The sequence below is a fragment of the Glycine max genome, chromosome 3, assembly GCF_000004515.6.
Source record: "Glycine max cultivar Williams 82 chromosome 3, Glycine_max_v4.0, whole genome shotgun sequence".
In the NCBI taxonomy this organism is placed as follows: Eukaryota; Viridiplantae; Streptophyta; class Magnoliopsida; order Fabales; family Fabaceae; genus Glycine; species Glycine max.
Genome location: NC_016090.4, coordinates 46,383,321 through 46,396,552, shown reverse-complemented (window position 1 = coordinate 46,396,552; position 13,232 = coordinate 46,383,321). Strand labels below are relative to the sequence as shown.

General features: G+C 35.0%; 2 protein-coding genes across 3 annotated transcripts; both read left to right on the top strand.

Annotated features, from left to right (window-relative positions):
* On the top strand, positions 1-2,879 carry LOC100817832 (UV-stimulated scaffold protein A homolog). The gene is made up of 2 exons (XM_003520824.5): positions 1-427; positions 769-2,879. The coding sequence occupies exons 1-2, from the start codon at positions 233-235 to the stop codon at positions 2,527-2,529; spliced, it is 1,956 nt and encodes a 651-aa protein (XP_003520872.1). The 5' UTR covers positions 1-232; the 3' UTR covers positions 2,530-2,879.
* A 3,057-nt stretch (positions 2,880-5,936) lies between these two features.
* On the top strand, positions 5,937-12,726 carry LOC100782764 (E3 ubiquitin-protein ligase SINAT3). Of its 2 annotated transcripts, XM_006577284.4 has the most exons (4): positions 5,958-6,536; positions 11,189-11,575; positions 11,769-12,099; positions 12,391-12,726. In XM_006577284.4, exons 1-4 carry the CDS (start codon positions 6,351-6,353, stop codon positions 12,471-12,473), a joined length of 987 nt encoding a protein of 328 aa, XP_006577347.1. In that variant the 5' UTR covers positions 5,958-6,350; the 3' UTR covers positions 12,474-12,726. The 2 variants fall into 2 exon arrangements, with proteins under 2 accessions (XP_003521810.1, XP_006577347.1); XM_003521762.5 differs by lacking the exon at positions 12,391-12,726 and having other exon boundaries at positions 5,937-6,536; positions 11,769-12,261.
* The last annotated feature ends 506 nt before the right edge of the window (positions 12,727-13,232 follow it).

Genomic DNA, 13,232 nt, shown 5'->3' with positions numbered 1-13,232 from the left:
GAGCCCAATAACACAACTCACCTAAACTTTACGCTATCCAATTGGTAAAGAAAAAAATAGTGAACACTTCGAAAACGACAGCCCGTTTCATCAAATAGAACCGTGGAGACCTTGACGACGTAGAGCGCAAGCAAATCCCTGAAAAGGGGGAAAATCGCGACGTATATAAATTAGGGTTTTTCAAAATCAGATATAGACGGAACGGAACAGTGAATTTAAGATTTGGGACTTGATGGGTACGGAAGAAGGAGCGCATGGAAAGGTAACAAAGGTGGTATCTTTGATCGAGAAGGCCACCAACTCCACCGCGCCGGAGGTCGATCCCCGCCTCCTCAAGGCTATCAAGACGGTGGTTCGCTATTCCGATTCGGAGCTCCGCCTCGCCACCCAAACCCTTATGGATCTCATGAAGCGTGACCACTCTCAGGTACTCTTCCCTTTCCAATTATCGTTATTAGGGTTTCACTTTCTTCTCTGCTGGTTTCCAATTAGGGTCAATTGAATTCTGCCATCAATAAATTTCATTTTGAATCAATAGCTTGATTCAAATGACAAAGGAAAAAGCGAAAATTGAATACTTAGTTTTATTCTTCCTATTATGGTTGATGCTATAATCGTGATAAGATGATGAAATCCCATTCATTTTTTTGGTATGTTGAAAAATGAAAAGCCTCGCCCATTAGCTCTACCCCTATTTTAACTTTCAGATTACAACTGACATCTCCAGCTCAAAGTCCTCAGGTTGACCTTGACAGATATGTGTTGCAGGTTAGGTACCTTGCGCTTCTAATAATTGACGAGCTCTTCATGCGTTCAAAGCTTTTTAGGACCCTTGTTGTTGAGAACTTGGATCAGTTACTGAGTTTGAGTGTTGGGTTCAGGCGAAATTTGCCGCTTCCTGCTCCACCAGCTGTTGCTTCTGTTTTGCGATCGAAGGCCATTGAATTTTTGGAGAAGTGGAATGTGACGTTTGGGGTACATTATAGACAGCTCAGATTGGGTTATGATTACCTGAAGAATACTCTCAGGCTCCAATTTCCTAACATACAAGCTAATGTGGAGAGGGTTCAGCAAGAGAGAAGGGAAAGGGAGAGGAGGTCAAAAGAGATTTTATTGAACAAGTATGAATCTTTGAAGGAGAATTCATCTTCAATAAAGGGAGGGATTCTTTCTACGATGGACGAGATTGATGAGTGTTTGGAGATTTTGCATGCAAAACAGGAGTCTGTGTCGGATGATATCTTAGATGATGAAGAACTTGGTGACTTCCGTTCTTTGGAACTGCAGCAACTTCGTCTTGAAGCATTGAAAGAAGGGGAGAAAGTTTATGAGGACAATGATAACAAGGTAGTTTTTGAAACATTGAGGGAGCTGTACAAACTTCTGGTCACAAAGCATTTGGTTTCCATCCAAGAGTGGATTTCTGTTCTAGTAAGAGTTGAAGTAGCCGACAATAGATTCAGAGATTCCTTTTTGAAAGAGTTCATTGATATCCGAAATCGTCTGAAATCAGTTAAAAATACATGTGAAAAGGCTGGTTGTTCTCTTTTAAACTCATCAAAACATGACGAGGAAGATTTTTGGGAGGAGGGTAATGTTGTATCTATGGAAATCTCATCTAGTGCATCCAACAATAAAAAAAAACATCTTGGCGTGGCATCAACTTCCCATAAAATGAATAATTATAGTCTTGGTTTGCACAATAAAGAGTCTGATGACTCTGGTACAGACAGCCTGCTTCATCGAGGACGTGAAGTTGAGTCAAACACTCCAAGGAGTAAACTTAAAGCCGAAGCTCCTGTGGTACGATGGAGTTCTTACTTGGATAACTGGGGTTCAAACACGGTTTTTATGGCTAATCAGCGGGGTTTGGAGCTTGAAAGTCACTGGGGTAGGGTGGACAACGATGCAGTTATTCCAGCAGATAAAATTGCCGAATTGAATGTTCATGCAATGCCTTATGAAGAAAAGGAAATTGAGATCCAACCATGCTTGGCTCCTTTGAGGAAAGGAGGATTATGTCAGAGAAGAGATCTGAAAGTTTGTCCATTTCATGGATCTATCATTCCTCGAGATGATGAAGGGAGGCCACTCAATGAGAATTCTTCAGATGGCATGAATATTGATTTAAGGACTGATTTAGTAGAGCAGTTAGCAAAACAAGCGGTGAAAAATGTTCGTGAAAGAGATCAAGAGGTGGCAAGGAAGAGGGAAATTGATGAACAGTCACTGAAACGTGCAAAACTAGCTAAAGTTCGGGAACACAATGAAGCTGTTTTACGGGATGCTGCTTTGGCTTCTACATCAAGATCAGCCATGCTTGGAGAAGATGGGGAGGCAACTAATGAAGATAAACTGTCTGCCAGAGACAAGAAGCAAAGTCTCGCTTCCATGCTGCGAAAGAAAGTAACATCAAAAGATAGAATAGCTCAGAAACTTTTAAGTTCACGGGCAAGGGTTACTGCAGATAGGCAGCATGTGTCATGTGAAGATGCCAAATATAGAGAAGCCTTCCCAAATCAATGGTGAACTGGGTATAATCTTTGTTGAGCTTGTTTGATTTCTCTGAACTCTGAACCATACTTCAGAATCAACTGTATTTTGGGTAAAACCTTGCCTGTGAGTCAGACTCATAAGGTTGATTAGTTGCATTGAGTAAAACAAAACAAATTACTCATCTATTCATTTATTTTTCTGCATAGTTTTTTCTTTGTAGGCAGACTCATAAGGACCAATTTGGCTGCAAAGGATGAAGGGAAGCAGCTGTTTGGCCAGTTTATTATTTTTAAATTTATTTCCAACATTTTTTGTAAAATATTTAGCATATTGTAGGTGCCAGAGGATTACAAGTTCGGCAATGATGCCAGATTACAATTTCACTTGGATTTGTTAACCTTAAGTGCTTTGTAACAAGTCTTCAATTCATTAATATTTGTTACTAAATGTCAAAATCACCTAAATGCACACATTGACATTGGATTTCTATCGCTGAGTAAATGAAGTTGTGGTAGTGATACACACTGGATGGAACCCAGGAAGTTGTCAGAAATGGTTGGAAACTCGTGCGATGTTTTAGCAGCCTGAAGGTGTCATAAATGGTTTCCGTTGCCATTAAAGAAGGGCAGTTAACTTGTCAGTTAAGTGGCCTGAGTTGTTGCTGGTGGTGGTGGTGGACCTTCATGACGACTAAGCGAATTATTTCTTCCCCCAACAAGAAGATACTATAACTAAGAAAAGCACAATCCCTCTTAAATCTTAATATAGAATATCATGAGCTTACTCCATCACCACCTAGATTTAACTTCAGACGTTGCTTTCATCAGTAAGTGGATTTGTATTTAGTTTTTATGATTTCAAAATAAAGGGCGTAGGAAGGTGGAGCAGAGTCACTAAGAACTAGAAAAAGAAATATTCCTTTTGCCCCATTTTTTTGGCACCAAACTGAACGTTTGAACTTTTTCTGCCTAATTTTCTGTTGTATGGTAATCATTTGTGGTTCGCGAGGGAAACTTTTGTAAGTACATTACCACTTGGACTAAAATTCGACAAAAAAAAAAAACCTTTTACTATAATATTTAGGCATGGTGAATTTACCTTGAAGCAGCGACGAATTGGAGTCATTTCTGATGCCAATATTTTATTGCAAACCTTCCTAGGTTGGGATGATGAGCACACGACGGGAATCAGCTCTCATAAAATTTAGGAAACTATTACCGATACATATATGCAAGGAAGTGCGTGCGTGTGTTTGAAAGAGCGTTCCTAAAATTGATTTTAATTAAAATTAATTTTAAAATAGTATAATTTATATTTAAATGTTTTTATTATAAGATGCAAAACTTTTAATCATAAAAATTACAAAAAATTCTTTTAGTTTAAAAGCAATTTTGAATTCATAATTAATTTAAATTTTTTCTAAGATAAAACCAAAGATGTTAAAATATAATTAAAATCAATTATAAACTTATAATCCATAGTTTTAACTTAACATGAAATCAACACGTACTAATTAATTAGTATCTTCGTACTATTTTAATTTTATAATAGATTATTAGTACACTGATTCACACACCATGATTCCTATTTCAACTTAGTATTGCACAGTGGTTTAGGGTTAGCAAAAGGAGAGCGTACATTAGATTTTTTGTTGCAAGTCACATTATTCGCTCTAATCTTTCCTTGGAAATTGTTTTCTTTTTACCATCATATTTAACCCAGCAAACTTCATAATTATGCTTCACTTTCCTAAAGCCAAATTGTTATTATGGCTTTCTTCTGTTTTCTTCATGCCAGTAGATAAAATCAAGATTTGAGAACCACAATTGAAGGAAAAAATCTAGCACATTGTTACTCATCTCATTAATTTTAATTATATGCATGGTAGGATGAGTGCAAGGGCACGTGAAAGATTACGATGCGCTTAGAACTTTCTTGTACGTTATTTATTTATTTCTCTAAGTTTGTAAATGTTAAAATTATTTATAAATACGTTATTTAACTACTTTCCACTTGTCCTATGATGCACGCCTTAACAGTAAAAGATTTACAAATAAGACACGATATGCACGATAAAAGTATAAGTGAAGCAATTATGACGACGGTTACCAAAAAACAAAGGGAAAAAAAGTCACGATCAGAAGGACCTAATAATAATTAAATTATCATCTTATCAACAAGTGTAACTGTGTAAGCCTCGAAATAGAATTATAGAACTATAGAACTAAACATTTTTCCGGCAAGTGGGAAAAATTTTCTTCTAAATAGTTAGTAGAACATCTATAAGGTATACGTGTTTTAAGAGTATCCTCAAATTACGCAATCGTATGACTAACGACAATTAAGTCCACAAATCAATAATATAAAAAGAGAAGCAACACTTTGAACACCCAACTAAGAAACTAAAATGTTTTTCAAACTGCGGATAAGCCTGGCATCCACGCGAAAATAATTGATAGTGGCATAGTGGACCTATCACCTATGATATGATATATGAATATCCATCCATTCTACACAAAGCTGAACTGAAGGTGTAGACCCCCTAAAAGCAAAGCAATCATTCAAATCAATTTGCGCTCCCTTCAATGCTGCAGCCCATGAGACCACCGCATCCTCCCTCCACATGCCACAATTCTAAAGAACTTTAAAAAAAAAAAACAGCTATTTTGAATGTATAGTGTTATATAATTGATAAATAATTATATTTTTTAAGCATGTAATAAGAGTTTTAATTTAAGATATTTTTGGATAAATTTATTTAAAGAACACTTAAATGATAAGAAAGTAAAATACAAAATTTCACTTTTTATAAATTTTATTTTTTCTTCTTCTGAAAACAAGATATTTTTATGATCAAAAGACATTAGATTAATTCTGTAAAATATTAGTTAAGAGATAATTTCTTTTCTCTTACATATCATTTTATTTATAAAGAAATCAAACTAAGTCATATATTTAAAAGAGTAAAAATGACTATTCACTACATCTCATGAGTAAACTAAAATTAACTTAAGTATAAGTTAAGTAAACTTTTACACGAAGTAATATAAAAGAACTTTTATGAATTGACTTAAAAATAATTAAAATTTAGCAAAAATTATTTTATTTTATTTTCCTTATTTTTTTATATTATTTTTATTTTTATTTATAAGACTTGAAAATCAAATTTATTATTTTTATAAGATTTAATTTATTATATTAATTATTTTTAAATTAAAATATTTCTAATTAAATAAGAGAAATATTACAGTAATAAATACTTCATTTAAGAAATCTGTCTTTTAAATAATTTTTTACATTTGAAGAAACAAATCTCTAATTTTCGGTCAAAGTTACCTAAAAAAAAAGAAAAGAGAAGAAAATCCCTTATTAAATTAATTAACCTTCACAATGGCATTTCATTGTGGTAGAAAAAGTTACTCATTTACCTGCCCCTTAAATAATAAATGAGTACTTGATCTACATTTTCTCTCTCTTCATTCTCCAACATCTACGTTATCTCCTCCAATTCCATCCCGATCTCTTTATTGTCTTCTTCTTCTCTCTTCCTGGTTTTCGTTGGAGAATCCTGAAAGCCGTTTGATTTTAATCAAAGGGTCATCAGGATTCGGACACCAATATCTCGAATCACTCCTCTGTTGTCTTGGAAGAAGACCAAGCAAAGGAAACGAAGAAAAACATCAATTTTTGCAAGCAACAATCTTCTTTCTTCTTCTTCTGCCCCTTTTCTTCTCTTCTCTTGTCTTAAAACACACACACACACAACATAGCCACCCATCTGCTGAGGCTGAAGCTGAAGCGTCACAAGTCACATACATATGATTCGAGTGGCCACAAATTAAGAGTGAGAGAGAATGGAATCGAGTAGCATTGAGAGCAGCACTGTGTCATCGATGACTATGATGGAAGAGGATGAGCATCCCCATCATCAGTTTTCTTCAATCTCCAAGCTTCATAACAGTGGCCCCACCACTACCAGTGTCCATGACCTTCTTGAATGCCCCGTTTGCACCAACTCTATGTACCCTCCTATCCATCAGGTACCTCTTTCTCTTATCTGATCCATTTTTTTGCCTTTTGGGTTTGCTTCCAAAAAATTGCTTGATTTGTCTCTTTCCTTTTAACTCGTGTCTATGCGATTTGTTTGTGCCCGTGTTTGCTTTCCTCTTTTTGATTTGCTCCTATAAAAAGAGGATTTTTTTTTTTTTTTAATGGGCATGTCTGGTATGGAGGGTTTGGATTTTTTTTTTTTTTTGTGATAACATTCAAGTCTTAGACAAAGGGCATGTGCAATTGTTGTTGAGAATTATGTTTTAATTCCCCCCCCCCCCCCCCCCCCCCCCCCCATAAAAAAGAACTGTGTAGATCTTATGTTTTGCTGGAATTGGTTACTTTGATCAAGGATTGGTTCTGACAAATCCTTTTTCCGAGGTTCTGTATCTGTATTGTCTTGTTGCTTACGGTGATTTTAGGATTGGTGATGGATGGAGGGGGCCAAAATCTGAGTAAAATCTTCTTTTCTTCATTTTCATCAAGCCCTACTAAATTTCACTCTCAAGTCATTGTTGTGATTTTTTAGACTTACAGGAGGTATAGCGTGAACATATATATGGCTATAAAAAGGGCATAATCGTTATGTTTTGGTGGAAAATTTCACTAGGGTAACTGTATAGATTGGGATTTGAAAATAGGAAAAGAAACTTAAATGCATCAGTTTTAGGCTATATAACTTCTTTTTCCTATGAGTAAGGGGGACTTAAGTCAATGTCTGTGGATCAATCAAGAGAACTTAGTTAATTGAGCAGATAAGGATGTTTGAAAGGCTTGAAGAAAAGTAAAAACAGGCAAGGCATACAGGGTTTGTGGCTTACTGGGGATTGCTATAAGGAGTTATTGTTTCTAAATAATTTGAATGTGAAATTTTCACTTACGGCATGTTTATTATGTCTGTTCCAACTTTGAGGAACCAGAGAATCTTTTTCAGTTGGGATGTGTCATAGTTTCTTCTATGCATATTGTAATAAGGGAAATGCTAGCAACACATTTTTTATTATTGGATATAGGTCTATTCTTAAAAAAATTCAATGCTTGCTTTTAAAAGTGACCTATTTACGGGATAACCAATTTTAATATGTTAAATAGTGTGTTGTTAGCATTGCTCATCACAGTAATTGTCTTAAAAATTTCATTGTATTGTTAGTCAGATGTCTATGCAGTCTTCCCCTTCCTGTTTGTATATTAAAATTGGAATTTGGGAGATTGGCTATCCATCTTTTCTCTACCATTGATATGAAGCACATGGTAGATCATAATTGGGTTTGCTACAAATCCTGAAATAAGTAGAGATTATTCTGATGAGTTTATGAATGATTGATATGTCCATGATTAAAGTTGTTGGATGCTGCTAATAGGACTTGAAACCTGACTTAATTAGGATGTATAGTCATATAGTTGAAGTTACAAATTCTAAGCATTCATTTAGTGTTGTCAAATAGTGGCTATCGCGTAGCAGGTTTTAGCGAAAACGCAATCACGACAATGTCATGTTGCGGACTCTGCGAAAATCGCAATCGTGGGCGCCTTACGCGTCGCGGAATCATATTGCGTCGTCGGTTTCCGTCAAGGTTGAATCTGAAGAGAAATTGCGTCGATGGTGTTTAGGGTTCTTTGGTTCAGCATTCTGAAAGAAATGAAACTGGGTCTGGTGCGGAATGTGGATTCAGGTCATGTCTTCACGACACTTCAGAGTAGTTTTGGGCTTGCGGAAGGTTTTTGGCTTTGTTAAAACTCACTTGCAGTAGTCATGTGGGTTTTTAAAATTTTATTCTATTGGTTTTTAAAACAGAGTCAAATTTTATGTTTTTACTCTCTTCATTTTACTTTTTACTTATGGACTTGGGCTTTCTTCTAATAGGCCCAACAGTAGCATTTTGACTTCTACTTCATGCAACTTTTCAGTTTTCAGGATCATTCTAGAACCTCTAAGCATTTTCACTTCTACTTCATGCTACTTTTCAGTTTTCCGGACCATTCTAGAATCTCTTAGCATTTCCGGACCATTCTAGTAGGCCCAATGTTTTTAGCTTTTTTTGATTATATTGGGGAAGGGGCAGAGGAGAATGCTTATTTTTATTTGCCTATAGCATGCTTTTTTATACATATTTAATTGTTATATATATATATATATATTTCAACCGCTTTGCGGCTTCCGCTATTTGCCTGCGACACTATCTGCCATATTCTATAGCGGATTTTCAGCTTTTTGTGATTTTCCGTGATCCGCTATTGACAACACTGCATTCATTACAGAAGTTGTCATAAGTAGTTAAATCCTTGTGAGACTTAAGCTTTTCCTCTGGGGTTTTACCATGGTAGCTTAAAGGAGAATTAGATGCATCTCATGCAAGAAGCTAGGAAAATATTAAATCTTTCTTTTACTCTTTGGCATATCTTTGAAGTCTGTGGCTTGAATTGATAAGTAACTCCTATGCTGTGAGGACTTGCATTCTTACTTATTGTGTGTTTAGGTGAATGTTTACAAACTTCATTTTTTTTAAAATATATTTTTTAATTTTTTGTGTGTACAATGGTCGCACCGAGGTTTGACCTCATGCATTCTACTCCAAGCCGCACCACTAGGCCGACCCTAGTGGGTATGCTTATGAACTTGACTTTAGATTACTTTAATTATGTAAAACTGTTTTGGTTAAAAGTGAGTTTGAAGTGAAATGATTTATGCTTGGAAATTTTTATCCCAAAAGTAAGTTTGCACTAAAATTTAGCAAGAAATTTGTTAAGATCCTACTTGCCAATACTTAGGGCAATCCTCCCTTGAAAATGAATTAGCCTTTGAAATTGAGTTAAGTGTAGTTCGTTTCTAATACGATATTAGAACCTCTAGCCTTGATGTTGAACATTGGATAGATAAATGTCCAATCTTGCATGCTCCAAATGTTCAGTTTTGGGTATGAAGAGAGGGGTGTATTATGATCCCACTTGGGCAAGACTTAGGCAATCCTCTCATCTTGAGCAAGCAAGCTTTTGAGATTGAGTCAGACTGTCCATTTCTGATATGGTGTTGAGGAAAGCTTCATTTTAGTGAATTATGCTTGTACATTATTTTTATGCATGAGCACAAGTTTCTATCCCTCAAATGTTTGTTTGAGATATTACAACACATCTGAATATGCAGTTATTAGTTCAAGTTTTCAACTTTATGCTTGGAAATTTTTATCTTTAAAGTTTGTAGTAAAATTTAGTATGGAATTTGTTAAGATCCCACATTAGCAAGACTTAGGGTGATCCTCCTTGGAAAGTGAGTTAGCTTTTGAGATTGAGTTATTCTTATTCCATTTCTAACCTTGGCAAGACTTGGGCAATCTTCTCACCTTGAGCAAGCTTTTGGGATTGAGGTTAGATTCAAGGTGCATTTGGAAGAGTTTATTTACAGTCTTTTGGACATATTTTATGATAAAAATACTTGTACAAGTTTTTGGGAATTGGGAGAACTTGTGAAAATAACTTATGATATCTCCATTCTCCATAAGCTGTTTTCAGACTATTTTCTCTAGTTCTTCAGGATAGCTTATGAAAACAGCTTAGAAGTTATATGTAATTCATTTAATCCTATTTTCTGCTCAATTATAGAAACAAATTGTACATTAGCACTATCTAAAAAGTGCATAATTAAATTGTTTACCTAAACGCATCCTAATTTTAGCAAATAACATCTAGACTTAATTTTATGCGCAGAACAGGTATCACCCAATGTTGTTTGAGATATTACAGCACATATCCAAATATGCAGTTATTATTTAATTAATTTATAATGAAAAGTAACTGGAATGGAAAAATAAAAGGATCAGGTGTTACTTTCTGTTTTTTCTGTGAGATCAAGTGTTAGTTAATTCAGTACTAACACTATGAATTCCCTTCATTCATCACAAGTCTTATGACGTGTAGCCTGGACGGATTCAGAAACCTTATAAAGAGGGGGCTGAAATTTTTTTTTTCTTCCTTTATAATTGTTTAAATGTCTAACTTTTAATAAATAATAATTTTTAAAAATGACTATTTTTTACATATAAATTGAAACTAATTTTTATATTAAATGATGATAACCTTAATTGTTATTATAATAACAACAAATACACAATTAGTTTTACACAATTTTACACTAATTATCACTTTAATCATTGCAATAAAACATCAAACACAACTAATTTTACACAATTTTATAGTAGTTAACATTAACCATTATCCATTATTATAATAATAACTTACAAAATTGATTTTATATAATTTTATACTAATTAACTTAAAAATATATATGTATATAGATGAAAAGTTCCAAGAGAGGGGGGGCTCGAGCTCCTGCTCCTCCCCCTCTAGATCTGTCCCTGCATGTAGCTTACATATTTGCAAAAATGTGATCAATCAAATCTGGTGTTATCTTTAGTTTTGTTGTGCGCTCAGTTTATTTCAGCCAAGTGGTGGAGCATTTATTCATCTTGTCATTATAATGTGAGGAATATAACTGGTGTATTGTGCATAACTTATTGTGCATTTTGATTATATTATTATCACTATATTGAAACATTCTGTCCTTGTCCTTGTACAGGTTACTAGATATAGTTGAATAATGATGCTAACAAAACAGTGACTTGTTCTTAAAACCAATTTTTTTATGCAGTGCCACAACGGTCACACACTTTGCTCAACTTGCAAGACAAGGGTACACAATCGATGCCCAACTTGCCGGCAGGAACTCGGTGATATAAGGTGTTTGGCATTAGAGAAGATAGCAGAATCACTTGAACTGCCTTGCAGATACATTTCTCTTGGGTGTCCAGAGATATTTCCCTATTACAGCAAACTTAAACATGAGGCTATTTGTAACTTCAGACCATACAACTGCCCTTATGCCGGGTCAGACTGCTCGGTGGTTGGGGATATTCCATGCCTTGTCGCTCATTTAAGGGACGACCACAGGGTTGATATGCATTCTGGATGCACTTTTAACCATCGCTATGTCAAGTCCAATCCCATGGAAGTAGAAAATGCTACATGGATGCTAACGGTATCTATAACAATTATACACGTCCTTCTTTAGGGTGTAGTGCTGTGCATGGGATGCACTTGATAGTTGATATGACATTCATTGCTATGCATTTGCAGGATATTCCTTCATTTCATGCACAAGCACACACCTACATTTTGGACTTCAAATCCCATCCAAATTGTTATGGTTAACTCATTTTTGTTTATGTTAGGTTTTCCACTGTTTTGGTCAGTATTTTTGCCTCCATTTTGAGGCCTTCCAGCTGGGCATGGCTCCAGTTTACATGGCATTCCTCCGATTCATGGGTGATGAAAGAGAGGCGCGGAACTACAGCTACAGCTTGGAGGTGGGAGGAAATGGACGTAAACTAACTTTTGAGGGGAGTCCAAGAAGCATTAGAGATAGCCATAAGAAGGTAAGAGACAGCCATGATGGTCTCATCATTTACCGCAACATGGCGCTTTTCTTCTCGGGTGGAGACAGGAAAGAGTTGAAGCTACGAGTAACAGGAAGGATATGGAAAGAACAGCAAAACCCTGAAGGTGGAGTGTGCATACCCAACCTGTGTAGCTAGGTTGATTGCATATTCTCTTGATTGCTATTTCTTGCTGTAGATAATTTGAGAAGTGTTAATCTTTGACTGGTGAATGGTTATGGGGATATTTCAACTTCCAAACAAAATAAAAAAACTGAGTTCTAACCAAGATACTGTCAGATATTTGGTCTCCTACGTGTATCATATGCTAAATCACTTGAGATTCTCAAAAATATTTAAGGGGGTTGTTACTTTTCAACATGCTTTGGACTTATACTTCTCTTTTCATTCCGAACAGTTTCTGAACCGGATCAAGTCCCAAATGGATCAGAGTCAATGGTGAACAACTCGGAGATAGCAAGTTTGTACCTTTTGAATTAAAAAAATAGTTTAGGTCAAAATATTTTAGATAGTGCGAAAAAAGGGTTTTAACTTGCATAACTATTTTTTTTTACGAAGGTTAAAATTATCTTTAGGTACAAAAGGCTACAATATTTGCAAAAAATAATATTTATTGGCATATTTGGAGTATAAATCTCTAGACTCCTTGGTGACTTTCGCCATTACATTGAAAAACAGCATTATTGTATTACCAGCTAAAGCAATTAGCAATATGATAGCGTCAATTGCATGACCTACTGGCAATCATAATTCAAGAAATCTCTTTAAACTTTTGTGCAAGTCTAATTCCTGCGCTGCGTTCATAAATGCCTAAAGAACCTCTGGGATTTAGAGAGTGCGATTGCCGATTAGTATGGCATAGAAGAGAAGGCGAAAGCCACGCCTAAATTAAAATAAGAGTTAAAAATGAAAGAGGATTCGTTGATACTATGTATTAGATACTCACTACCTATTAAACTTTTGTAAAATGTAGAATTAACTAATTTAATTGTTAAATTGTGATATACTATGATTATAATGCATATCAAATGTTAAGAACTTTAAACATTTATAAGAATATAATTACAAGTTTATATAACTAGATATTTTTATTTTTTACAATATATAAAATTTGGTAAATTTGACATATTTCGTGAAAACTTTCAATCCCATGGTTGGATTAATAAATTTTTCCTTTTGTGAAAGTTATTAACTAATCAAGACTTTTTATAAGCGATGTCCGCACACACATATGAATGG

What these genes read in the sequence shown, in the direction of transcription:
- LOC100817832 (XM_003520824.5), top strand. Translation starts at nt 233, where the DNA reads ATGGGTACGGAAGAAGGAGCGCATGGAAAGGTAACAAAGGTGGTATCT. An exon ending in TGAAGCGTGACCACTCTCAG is followed by an intron (nt 428 to 768) that starts GTACTCTTCCCT and finishes TATGTGTTGCAG; the next exon opens with GTTAGGTACCTTGCGCTTCT.
- LOC100782764 (XM_006577284.4), top strand. Translation starts at nt 6,351, where the DNA reads ATGGAATCGAGTAGCATTGAGAGCAGCACTGTGTCATCGATGACTATG. An exon ending in ATGCTACATGGATGCTAACG is followed by an intron (nt 11,576 to 11,768) that starts GTATCTATAACA and finishes TGTTTATGTTAG; the next exon opens with GTTTTCCACTGTTTTGGTCA. An exon ending in AGAACAGCAAAACCCTGAAG is followed by an intron (nt 12,100 to 12,390) that starts GTGGAGTGTGCA and finishes CATTCCGAACAG; the next exon opens with TTTCTGAACCGGATCAAGTC.